At 34.4% G+C, this 14029-nt stretch overlaps 1 protein-coding gene across 4 annotated transcripts in view; it reads left to right on the top strand.

Moving 5' to 3' along the window:
• The window catches only part of LOC143223555 (potassium voltage-gated channel subfamily KQT member 1-like), a 147873-nt gene extending 134599 nt beyond the window's left edge, over positions 1–13274 (top strand). For all 4 annotated transcript variants that reach the window (XM_076451656.1, XM_076451655.1, XM_076451658.1 and 1 more), the window contains one exon: positions 8757–13274. In XM_076451656.1, coding sequence (XP_076307771.1) covers positions 8757–9401 — 645 coding nt within the window. In that variant the 3' untranslated portion in view covers positions 9402–13274. The remainder of the gene's footprint in view (positions 1–8756) is intronic.
• Positions 13275–14029: the final 755 nt, after the last annotated feature.

Here is a 14029-nt window from a genome sequence, read left to right on the forward strand (position 1 = left end):
TAGTTTCGTAGTAATCAGTTGTTTCCATTGATTATTGGGCAGAATAAAAGGTCAATAACATTGAAAGGTCTGTAATTAGAAAATGTTTGTAACACAAAGACATTTATCTTTTCTGATAACATACATTATTTTTAAATTGTAATGACTAACGTCGTGTCATTTTATAATTATTCAAAGGTAAGTATTAAATATTTGTTTTCAAAACAGAATTCCTATTACAGAATAACATATTTTAATCTTAATAGTTCGCCAAAGCGTTAAATACATGTTCACGTTAGTGAATGTCTGGCATAGTTTTTATGTGAATTTATATGAATGTCACTGGCATGGTCAAGCGTGTTAAGGCGTGCGATTCGTAATCTGAGGGTCGCGTGTTCGCATCCCCGTCGCGCCAAACATGCTCGCCCTTTCAGCCGTGGGGGCGTTATAATGTGACGGTCAATCCCACTATTCGTTGGTAAAAGAGTAGCCCAAGAGTTGGCGGTGGGTGGTGATGACTAGCTGCCTTCCCTCTAGTCTTACACTGCTAAATTAGGGACGGCTAGCACAGATAGCCCTCGAGTAGCTTTGTGCAAAATTCAAAAAACAAACAAACAGAAATCCGGTCTTTTATAATTAATATATATTTTTCAGTGTGTGTTATTCTTATTCTGATTCTTAAAAATCAGAGGGTATTGAAGTGTCAGTGTAATTTACCCAGCAGGTTAGTTTGTAGAACACAACCCAAATTGTAAGGTGGATGATACTGACATTTTTTTATATCTCTAAAAACTACACCCTGAAAAAGATAGACTATGTATATATCTTGGTAAGTTATATTTGTGAACAATAGTAGTTTTTAACCACAAATATGTAAATTCTACATTGAAAACAGAAAATCGTAACGTAAGATAGAAAATAACTTTCTAAGTTACTCCCAAATCTTGAGAATATCATAAAAGTAGATTTAGTTTTATGTATCATTATGTAAAGTGGAATAATATATAAATTCGTTTTTTACTGACTCTTAAGTCACATACAAAATCCATTCTTTAATGTTAGACTTACACATAACTTCTTTTGGATATAATAATTAACGGTACGCATAATGTTTTTATAAAAATTAAAAGAATCGTCTTTTCTTGTGGGTAATTTTTTTATCGTAAGAAACTACGAAGGCGGAACAGTTTGTCAATAACTGTCACATATTTTCATCTTCAAAGCTTCAAAAATAGAATGTATGCATATTATTTGTAATAAACTGTCTTTTTTATAGCTTGCAGTTTTTAATAAATATTTCAATGCGTGTAATACTTGAAAAGTCTATGATAATATTTTACTATATATTAATGATAGCATATGGTGAAACACATCACTCTCAAGTGATGGGTAATGTGAGAGTCAAAGATTCTAATGTTTAGTATGACGGGGACAGTCAAATTAATTATAGATTTCAAGTTCATGATATGTCTTGTAAACTTTCTAAATGAAGAAACTTTCTACGATCATATTAGCTCCAATAACTTTGGAGCATGTCTTTTATGTTTTGTACACAGTGTGTGTGGGTTTTGTTTATTTAGAATTAAGCACAAAGCTACACAATTGGCTCTGCCCACCACGGTTATCGTAACGCACGTTTTCTAGCGGTGTAAGTCCGCAGACATACCGCTGTACTACTGAGGTTGTTTACAGCAACTTGCAGTGTTTATGGTAACTATTTGACTAATAGCATTCTAGAAAAATATACACTACAAATTTTCATAAAGTGAATTGTATGTAAGTTATTTTAAAACTAAAACGTTGTTATAAATAGTATATTAGTATATCTAATCCTTCAAGTTTTATTAATAAATATTACGGTACATGTAATATTTCTGAAGCCTGTGATTTCATTTATATATGTTCATGATAGCATATTGGACTTCGGTGAAACATGAGTTTTATATAAAATATAAATGGAGACTTGTATTAGCTGTTCAAACATACTTGTTAGAAACTTATATTCATAGGATATAATTTATCATAAAATACTAAACTAGATATGCAACTGTCTGAAATTTGATCTTTAACGTTAACACTTATTTCTAAGTGACGGTTTGTATAGTTTTTTAGTGAAAAGATAATGCATGCTGACCAAATGTTGTTTCAAAATATGCATTAGGAAAATGTCTGTTTCCAAATGTAAAATAGTGGATAAACTAGTTTTCCTGGAGCAACAAACTGAAATCATCCATACACTGGACAAGTAATACTGCTTGTGTCGTAAAATAATTATGTTTTACTATAATGTACATATGTTAATCCTTCATTTGTTTATTTATGTAGTGAGATGTCTTTAGTACAATGCATTAAACTGTCTCACTGTCTCCTGATAAACTCAGTGTTTGTTTTTACATAATGTTACACAAATAAAAAATATAAACTCTAACTGAAATGAATGAATAGTAATATGAATACAATACACGAAAGTTGTATTAAAGCTATTGCAGTATGTTATAAGTTTAAATGTTTGCATAAACAGCATATTATTGTATCTTCAAGTTTTGTTAGTAAGTCTTTCAGTATGCCTGTCAAGTCTGCGATTTTAATTTTTTGTTGTAAAACATAGTCTGTATTGATAAACAGTAAATGTGTTTGATTCAGAAAATAACTACTTGGTTTATAATTAAAGGTCTTTTTAAGGTTATGATTGTCAACTCTTTTTTTCAATTATAAACTATATTCATTTGTAAAAAATGTATTTTACGTTTACATAAACTAATAAGATGACAAATGTTGGAGTGTAATAGAAAACTGATTGTTCAACAAGTATTTAATCTATATGTTTGAATTATTATAAAGTGACATGACGTTTACCTCATACATATCATTACAAACTAGAAATAACGTATTTTACAAAAAGGGCATATGTCTGTATGTGTTAAAAATGCTCTAATTGCAGACCTAGAGTTTTAAAGGAGGACTGGTTATTTATCCACGTGATGACCTTTTCTGCCAACGATCCTTTGGATTTTCTAAATGTCAAAGTCTATCAATATTGTTAAAGTTGGACCTTTTAGACAGTATTAATTCTCGTTAGAAATTTGTGCAAAATAACTGTTACAGATTTTGATTTACACATAAAAAGTTCGATTATAAGCTATACTCTAAAATAATAAATCTTTATTATAGTGTGTTTTGTACTTCAAGTGAGTGCTCTATAAAAATCATAAAGTAATAATTGTTATCTTAAAGCAGTTGGTTGAACAATAAATCATTCATTTAACATATTTAGTTGTAGTAAAATAACTTGCTAATGAGATTATTATATTAATCATTTGTTAAAATTAGAAACACAAACAAAAACAGAGCTACATACATAATAAGTAAAACAGTTTTACTTGTAACATTTTAGGACATATAATTAAATGAAACAATGTTCATGACACAATAAATACACTGAGATAGCCTACAATAAGCTCATCATTCTATTAACTATCTGCCTAGTAACACATCTACCTCTACAAACACACTCTTAATAACATAATACATCTACAGAATCGCTGCCTTTAGTGACACTGTACGCCTATAGATCCTTTGTAACAGCATTTACACCTAGCAATATGCCCTATAATACCACTTCATGGAACTGTGATTCCTAGCAACCTGTTTTCTGTTGAGTTACGCTTGAACTATGGTGTCACGTAGGGCTACTCTAGTGTCACTTTTTGGGACAATGCTGTCACCTTTAGCAATGCACCCTCTAATGTCACTTCATGAAACTACGATGCTAACCACCCAAAGACAGTAGCGTCCTATAGTGTTACTTCGAGGATTGTTTTTGTTTGTTATGATTTTCGCGCATAGCTGCACGAGGGATATCTGCGCTAGCCGTCTCTAATTTAGCAGTGTAAGACTAGAGGGAAGACAGCTAGTCATCACCATCCACCGCCAACTCTTGAGCTACTTTTTTACCAACGAATAGTAGAATTGATCGTGACATTATAACGCCCTCACGGCTGAAAGGGTGAGCATGTTTGGTATGCCGGAGATTCAAACCCATAACACTCAGATTACGAGTCGAGTGCCTTAACCATCTGGCCATGCCGGGCTTTCTTCTAAGATTTGTGATGTAATAACAACTGTTTTGTGGCATGTATATTCCTTGAAGTAGCCAGTTAGCGGAAGGCAGTATATTGTGAACACAAGACAGGACCCCTACCTATAGTCAAAGCCTGACAAAGGAGTAAAAATCAATAAAAGAAATATTTGTAATAATAATCACTTAGGTTCTAGATATTTTATATTATCATTTGTTCATTTCACCTTTCACACTAGAAGTGTGAAAAACCCAGTCCCTTTAGTGGAGTAAAATACCTACAGAAGTTACTGTTTAAACGCCAAAACCCGGCAAAGCAGTAGATTAGAATAGGGCTAATATTTGCAAATAAATTCACTCAGACAGTAGAGTTTTTTTTCGTACATCATTCTTAATTCGCCCGCTTCTGATTTCCAGCATCCTTCGCCAGTTTTAAAAATTTAAATCATAAGATCGAGCAATGCTTAAAGCTTAGCAGGCTTTATTAAATGTAAAAAATATACATCACGAGTTCTTGGTGATTATAAGAATTTAGATAGAAGTTTAAGGTCTTTAAATACTTTCTTTTGTATACTTGAATGCGCTTTTGCTAATTAAACGCAAGTTTTATGTAACCGTTACTTCTAACGATCAAAGAATCTTTCGTACTCGCCGAAACACTAGGAACCTCGCATTTCTACAAAACGAAAACGTGTTGTAAAAATGTAATTAAACATTTCACAAGATAATAAGCAAATCTTCACAGACTGTAATGATATAAATATAAAAGTAATTTACTGAATGCGACACTCATGTAAACTAGTTTTAAATTTGGAGTGATTTGCGTAAATTTGATTTTAATCTGTTTAGTAAAGGATTATTATTGTTGTTTAAAGATATATACCATAAGGCAATTTATAACAAGACTAATTTAAAAATGCTTACCAAATCCGTACAGATATAGTCAGAAGAAACTTTCTGATAATAGTATTAATTTGTTTTTAATTTCTTATAAATGTACTTGTCTCTTTTCCTTGTCTGTAATGCATAGTACACTACATGGCCAAAAGTATGTGGGCATCTCTTTTGATTAGTGGGTTCGGCTATTTCAGCCACACCCATTACTAACAGGTGCATAAAATCAACCATACAGCCATGCAGTCTCCATAGACAAACATTGGTAGTAGAATGGGTCGTAATGAAGAGCTCAGTGACTATCAACGTTGCACTGTCATAGGATACCACCTTTCAACAAGTCAGTTCGTCAAATTTCTGCCATGCTAGTGCTGTAAGTGCTGTTATTGTGAAGTGGAAATTACTAGGAGCAACAACAGCTCAGCCACGAAACGGTAGGCCACACAAACTTATAGAACGGGACCGCCGAGTGCTGAAACGCGTAAAAATTGACTGTCCGTAGTTGCAACACTTACTACTGAGTTTCAAACTGCCTCTGGAAGCAACGTCAGCACAAAAATTGTTCATTGGGAGCTTCATGAAATGTGTTTCCATGGCCGAACAACTGCACACAAGCCTAAGATCACCATATGCAATACCAAGCATCGGCTGGACTGGTGTAAAGCACACCGCCATTGGACTCTGGAGCAGTAGAAACGCATTCTCTGGAGTGATGAATCACGCTTTACCATCTGGCAGTTTGACAAACGAATCTGGGTTTGGCGGATGCCTGGAGAACGCTACCTGCCTGAATGCATAGTGCCAACTGTAAAGTTTGTGGAGGAGAAATAATGGTCTGGGTCTGTTTTTTCATGGTTTGTGCTAAGCTATTTAATTCCAGTGAAAGGAAATCTTAATGCTACAGCATACAATGACAGTCTAGAAAATTGCGTGCTTCCAACTATGTGGCAACAGTTTGGGGAAGGTCCTTTTTTTGTTTCAGCATGACAATACCCCCGTGTACAAAGCGAGGTCTATAAAGACATGATTTGCCGAGATTAGTGTGGAAGAACTTGACTGGCCTGCACAGAGCCCTGACTATAACCCAATCGAACAACTTTAGGATGAATTGGAACGCCGACTGCGAGCCAGACCTTCTCGCCCGACATCAGTGATCGATCTCACTAATGCTCTTGTGGCTGCGGGGATTCGCTTCTATTCTCATTCCAAAACCATGGGCATTAATATGGAGTTGGCTCCCTCTTTACTGCTATAACAGCTCCACTCTTCTGGGAAGGCTTTTCACTAGATCTTGGAATGAGATGTTTAACAAATACATATGGGTGTGATGGTCGGGTGTCCGTGTAGTGTATGTTTTAGTCACTTTTTATTAAAATAAAATAAGTTGGGCCTATTATAAACAAATAATATTATTTTGTGACTAATATGATGAGCTTAGCACCAGTATTGTCTGACTGATGAACTAATTTGGAAGCATTTCAATAAACATCATTTTATTTTGAAAGTATTATTATGTTATATAAAAATTAACTGTAGATGCTTTTTAGAACAATTATTAGGCCTTTTGGTTTTCTGATATTTCGCTGGCTTTCGGAATGACTGTTATTATGACCTGAACACAAATAGTGTTTGGACACCTTCGTGGAACATGTACCAGCTTTGTTTATTACTTACTATCCCAATTTGGGTGTCTTTATGAAATGAAAACAATGGTCGTTATAATGAGATTCAGACCGCTATGAGATGTGTATCAGTGTTGTTGGATTACCGCTATAATAATTTGAAGCCCGATATGGCCAGGTGGTTAAGGCACTCGACTCGCAATCTGAGGGTCACGGATTCGAATCTCCATCATACCAAACATGCTCGCCCTTTCAGCCGTGGGGTTGTTATAAAGTCACAGTCAATCACACTATTCGTGGCGGTGGGTGGTGGTGACTAGCTTCGTTCCCTTTAGTGTTACCTTAATAAATTAGGGACGGTTAGTGCAGATAGCTCTCGTGTAGCTTTGCGCGAAATTAAAAACAAACAAAGGCTCCTTTAATTTCAAATCTAACCTTAATCAACTTAATCATAAAGCCTTAATGGCCAGTTTCGATGTCATATTCCTCTTTACAGAAGTCCCAACCACTGAAACCTGCAAGATAGCCTTAGAACTCTATATCCGAGACCCTAACTCATCAATAGACATTCTCAGCAACCAATTAGCAACCCTCATAGAATTCACCACGATGAAGACAAACTTCATGTTCAACAACCACAACTATATACGTGCAAACAAATGACCTAAGCATAGGCAATTCAGTATCACCAGTTCTGGCCAATATTTTTATGACACAAGTTGAAACACAAGCAATTAACACAGCATTACATCCACCACTATACTGGTACAGATAGGTAGACGACACGATTGCGGGATTCAGATCAACAGAACAAACAGTAAATTTTTTTCAATCACATTAACTCTACACATCCCAACATTAACTTCACATGTGAATGTGAAGAAAGCAATCATATATCATTTCTTAACCTCAAAATTACAAGGATCGATACACAATCTAAAACAGAAATCAACAGAAAAATCACCCACACTGGACTATATATTCCTTGGGACACAGCACATGAAACAAGACAAAAATTCAACATACTAAAAAACCAAATAAACACAGCCATAAAACTATGCTCACCAAATAAAATTAACGACGAATTAGACAAAAGAAAACAATACTTCATCAACATCAATAAGTTTCCTCCACAAACCGTACAAAACATTATACGCACACATCAGACAAAAAGCAAAATCAACTACCAAAAGTTTTGTTTGTTTGTTTTGAATTTTGCGCAAAGCTACTCGAGGGCTATCTGCGCTAGCCGTCCCTAATTTAGTAGTGTAAGACTATAGTGAAGGCAGCTAGTCATCACCACCCACCGCCAAATCTTGGGCTACTCTTTTACTAACGAATAGTGGGATTGACCGTCACATTGTACTGTCCCCACGGCTGAAAAGGCGAGCATGTTTGGTGCGACCGGGATTCGAACCCGCAACCCTTGGATTACGAGTCGAAAGCCTTAACACTAACAAAAGTAAATATACCTCTGTGAATGGAAAAAAAATAAAGTTCTCTCTGATAGGAAATGGAGGTGAACCGACAAAATCATAACCCCTATTGCAATTCTACATGCACACAGAATAAAAATTTCGCAAAGTTGAGGGTTACACATCGCGGAATAAAACGTTTTTACTAGTATCATATAAGCAAGAGTTCCATTATAATATAACTTTGAAAGGATCATTAGTATCCTTTTAATATATTCATTGCGAATTGGTTACCAATATTATTTGGTCGTCATTACTTTGAGATAGATACAAGTATAAAATCAAAATAAGAAATGTTCAATGAGCACGATTATGAAGCATTTTTTCTATGAGATGGGAACCGGTATTGTGTGGCCATCATTACTCTGAGGTGGATTAAAGTATGAAACCAGCACAAGAAATGCTTGGCGAAGACTTTTATGAGTCGTGTTTTTTATGTGGTTTGCACTAGTGCGATTTGGCCAGTGTTGCTGAGTTAATATTTAACTACTTTTGGTTATTCCAGTTAAATTAATGATTCTATGGAAGTACGTCCAATTGGTCTAATATTACCACAAATAAAATATTATTTCTGATAAGCCACGTGAACAGTTAATGAATATTTTATTAGTTACGTATTTAAATTTGTAGTGAGCTATTAAATAATTAAAACAATGTGTTGTATATGTTTTTTCATATACAGTTGTTTTATTTTCTTCCGATTTCAAGGTAGAGGACGTAGAAATGAAATTAGACCAACTGATAGAGATGTTTCTAGAAGACCGAAAACAAAGAACTGTGATGGCTTCTTTACCTGATCAAAGTCAAACTCCGGTTCAACCAAATATCACACACGCCACTTACACTCCACTGACAATAGCTAAACCAAAGTCAATACTCGTTGATAAACAAGCTAGTGAGCCAAACACTCCGGTGTCTAAAAACTTCAACCGGCCCATGCAGCGAGGAAATTCTGACCTCAGTCAGAGGTTAAAGAAACGCGTGACATTACGTCACTCATTAGATACGACCACCCCTACTATTAGAGATGTGGCAGTGAATGGAAGTCAGGATCTTTCAAATACAAGAGAACATTTCATTGATACTTTTCCCTGCATCAAAATCGAAGAAGATTCTCACATGGATTCGACAAGCACGCTAAACACGTCAGTGAACTCAGCGTCTCTGGATCAGCTCTCTGAATCTAATTCTGCAGTAACGGGAGTGAGAACTTTGGATGAAACTGACACTAAAGTGAAGGTAAATAAAGATGGGAGCTTTGTCGACGGTGAATTCGACGAATCTGACTGTGATAACATTGTTATCCAGCCAGAAATTGTAACTCTACTGAGTGTTGATGATGTAAAAACGTAGAAAGAGCGAATGTATGCACCTTAATCTCAGTATTTCATAGCTATCAGTGCTTTTCAAAATTCTGTCGTCCTCCTGGCATAGCGGCATGTCTGTGGACTCACGCCTCTAAAACTGGGTTTCGATACGCGTGGTGGGCAGAGCACAGATAATTTTTTGTGTAGCTATGTGCTTAATAACAGACAACAACAGAACCATATCAACAATATTTTGATAAAATGTTAACAGCTGCAACAGTGCATTTTTAAACCCACTTCGTACGTAATATATTGAAAGTGTTTTTAGAGCAATAGAGACGACTCCTGGACGTCACCATAATTCTCAATACGTTAATCAAAATTACTACATGTTACAAGCAAGAAAATCAAAGCATTCCATATTATCACGTAGAGAGAATGTGTGAAAAATGGTCATTAGGTTTACGAGATAAATAGTGAATGTCTTGGGAGGCAATGTGGAAATAACTTAGAATTCAAGGGTTCGCAAACATTCACAGCACATATCTTCCACCCCGCCCCTCACGTACGTTCAATGAATCTATAAATACGGAGTACTTTTATGGTACGGTTACAGCTCCCCTGACACTTTCCTCAGACCCCTAATTTGGATAGTTACACTTTTGTAAGCAGCATCACGATATATTCCAGGGTACTGCTACAAGCACGTGTGATACATGTTAACAGAGTAACTGTTACATCATCATTACTAGTGTCTAACGGAGGTTAAACGGTTATTGTTACTCAGTTGCTATCAATACTGGACGAATGAGATTGTAGAGTTGAGCTATTGTTATTACTTATTAACAGAGACGTACAGTTTAAAGACTTATTATTAGAACGCTTGGGAGGAACTACAAACAAACGTGTTGAAACTATTTTAGAAGCAGAACAGTTTAGGAACATTACGACTAGTTATGATTATAAATATCTGATGAACGTGACAAAAGAGTTGATACAACCACACTTGCTACCATGGTTACCAGTGGGAGACAGAAATGGAATTGTTAAGTTTTGATCATTCCTTGGAAGACCCAGGTCGATTTATTATGTTACGACTATTCTCAAGGTCAAGGTGAAGCAATTAATATAATAAAATGTGTTAGAAATATTTCAAGTGTTAAATCAAGGTTTACCTGTTAGATTATAACTGAAGGGTATAATCGAAATATAACATTTCATACGAACAGAATGATTTTAGTTGTATCGAAGTATAATAATTGCTATAATAAATGCTGCTATACTATGGTTAATAATAATGTAAGGCTAAATAAAGAGGGATAATGTTAACAAATACACATAAAGTAAACTTGAGACGGAACGTGTATAAGTAATATTAGTGGAAAGTGCAATCTGTCAATAAGCATGACTGGTCTAATGAGTGTTAATGAATCTAGGAATATTGGTAAAAGTTAAGTCTCCGTTTCGTCAAGAGTGCATTTCCGTTGAAATAGGCAACACTTATAAAACCATCCTATCAATAGTTGCTGAAGTGTTCACAATTTTCATTGTGACCTTTTGCATTGGTTTTAGTTTAGTTAACTAATATTTACTTATTTTACGTACAAATGAGATTTTAAAAATAAAGTAAGGTAAGTGTACAGAAACCTAACCCTAAAAAATACTTTAAAGACTTACATTAGATGATAATACACTATCGTTTCAAGGAGTTCTATATATATAAACTACGATAAAAAAGTTGCATATTATTTAGTGTTGATTGTACTTATTAGTTTATCACCAAAGAAAGAAACGTTGTAGACAAGCACATGACATTTAAGAAAGTAAAGTGATGAACACTTAGATGTCAACGACATTCATGAAACTTTTACTCCAGATGCTTCATTTGGAGTTGTTAAACATTCTGTGCAATAAAATTCCGAATTATTTTTTTATCATCATAAGAAATATTTTGATTACGTAATGTTGAAAAGTCTTACAGTTCGATGTGAATAAAGTATCGTAGACGATACAATAATCATAGTGTAACATGCATATCGAAGTAGATAATCTGTTACATAATATAAAAATATATACATTAATAAAACCCATCTACAAAAACAATACATTGGTTCTTATATCGTTAATGTACAAACATATAATATTTTATCTTTATAGGGCATGCAATTAAACAGCACATGTAATAACAACATCGTTCACAATAAAATGATTATTTATTTAACAACATTGTACAGAGAATCAACATGTTGGTTCTTATTTTAATAATATTGCACAAAGGGTAAAAGCACTAGGCTTTTGTAATAAACTCAAATACAAGGAGACAACAGATTGGTTCTTATCTCACCAGTATCGTACAGGGAAACAACGTACTGGATCTTACCTTGAAATTACATATAAAGCGACAACAGACTGGTTCTTATCTTACCAGTATCGTACAGGGAAACAACGTACTGGATCTTACCTTGAAATTACATATAAAGTGACAACAGACTGGTCCTTATCTTACTAATATTGTACAGAGAAACAAAATGTTGGTTCTTATTTTACTAATATAATACCGAGAAACAACATGTTGGTTCTTATGTTACTAATACTGTACAGAGAAACAACAGGTTGATTCTTATCTTACTAATATTGTACAGAGAGACAAAGCACCAGGCTTTTACCTGGAAATAAAATATGAGGAGACAATAGATTGGTTTATATCTTACCAAGATTGTAAAGAGACAAAGCACTAGGTCTTACCTTGAAATTAAATCTAAAGCGACAACAAATTGGTTCTTATCTTACTAATATCGTATGGGAAACAACGTATTGGGTCTTGCCTTAAAACTAAATGTAAAAAACATGACAGTGATTTTTATCTTCACGGAGGTATCCGAAGACACTAAACCATAATTCCTACCTTAAGAATAATGTCTAGGTACACGACACTAATTCGTACTATAAACTATATGTGTAGTTAATGAACAAACGACGGTTTGTAAGCCCAATTGTATTTACTATGGAAAATATACCACGTGTTTTCACGATATCTTGGTCTGTGTACGTCAGACATAACAGAATACTAATCGTGTAAGGTTTATATACAAAGATGGACGTCACTTGAGAATACAAGGGACATTAAAATATGTGATCTGCTACTTGTGATCTCAACAATCACATCAAATTACACAACACATTGGATCTTACTTATCGGTGACACACAGAGAGGCAACACACTAGATTTTTACCTTAACAGTGACATCCAGATAAACAAAACATTGGATGCTACATTCATAGTAGTACCCAGAGAGAGAGACTGAGAAATCAAAGTGGATTGTATCTTAGCATGAAATACAGGTAAACAAAACACTGGATTTTACCGCCACAGTGACATCCATGAAGATAAAACACTGAAGTTTATCTTTATTGTGACATTCAGAGAAAAAAGGTAAACTAGAGTTTTTACCTTGACAGTGACATCCAATTACACAAAACAATGGACTTTTACTATGACAATAACATTTAGGTATTACTCTCGTTCTTGAAGACATCCAGGTTAAAATATATTGGATTGCATAGTAACAGTAACATTGAGATAAACAACACACGAATTCCTAACTTAACATTAACGTTCCTACTGGAAGCACATTGAATTTTACAGTATTTTGATAGTAGCATAATATATTAGTTTTATAGAAAATTAAGCCCGAGACAAGCAATACTATTTATTTATCTGAATGTAGAAGTCTGTCTTTATATTATATTATCTGTACATATGTTGTTTGTTAAAAAATATGTTTTAGTAGAAATATCACAGCAAAACATTTGTTTCGTAGGTATTATCGCAAAGTGATAATTTTATGATCATCTTGTAAATTCCTCTATCGTTTCTGTTAAGATAATCAAAAGATTGTGAATAAATTTTTCCAACCCCTTTATGTGTCACGATTTCAAATATTTTTACTCACTCATTTTTGTCATAATTGATAATTTAGCGAAATAAAAATTTAAGACAATTCTTACAATCTCTTAGCAGCGTGAAACTTTTTTTTTTTATTATGATTCGTACTCGGCATGACCAGGTTGTTATGGGCGCTTGACTCATAATCTGAGGGTCGCGAGTTCGAATACCCATCACATCAAATATCCTCGCCCTTACAGTGATGGACATTATAAAATGACTGTCAATTCCACTATTCGTTAGTAAAAGAGTAGCCCAAGAGTTGGCGGTTGGTAGCACAGATAGCCCTCGTGTAGGGCAGTTCTTGTGATATGGAAATTCTGTCCAAGTACTGCCCTGCATAAAAATTTGTATCGGAAGCTACGAGACTTTGGAACTGTTAAAATTAAACAATAACAGAACATCTTATTAATTAAAACCCACTTTTTATAACACAAAAACAAGGCTTAGAATAACGTGCATTATAATAGTTGTAATGTTTGTAGGTATTTAAGAAATACAAACACACAAACATAAGGGATCTAAAAATGACTTTTCCGTATTTCACGACGTTTCAGTGACATCTAAATACTGTTTGTAGGGATTGAAGAAATACAAAAACACGACACGAGAGATTCATTTAACAAACACACATCTCGCAACACATTATTACATTAACCACGAGGAACCGAAACATAAGTGGAAGAGCAGAACTCTCACAAAACAATACTAAAAAGGAACATTGGAAC

The sequence above is a fragment of the Tachypleus tridentatus genome, chromosome 8 (genome assembly GCF_004210375.1).
Source record: "Tachypleus tridentatus isolate NWPU-2018 chromosome 8, ASM421037v1, whole genome shotgun sequence".
In the NCBI taxonomy this organism is placed as follows: Eukaryota; Metazoa; Arthropoda; class Merostomata; order Xiphosura; family Limulidae; genus Tachypleus; species Tachypleus tridentatus.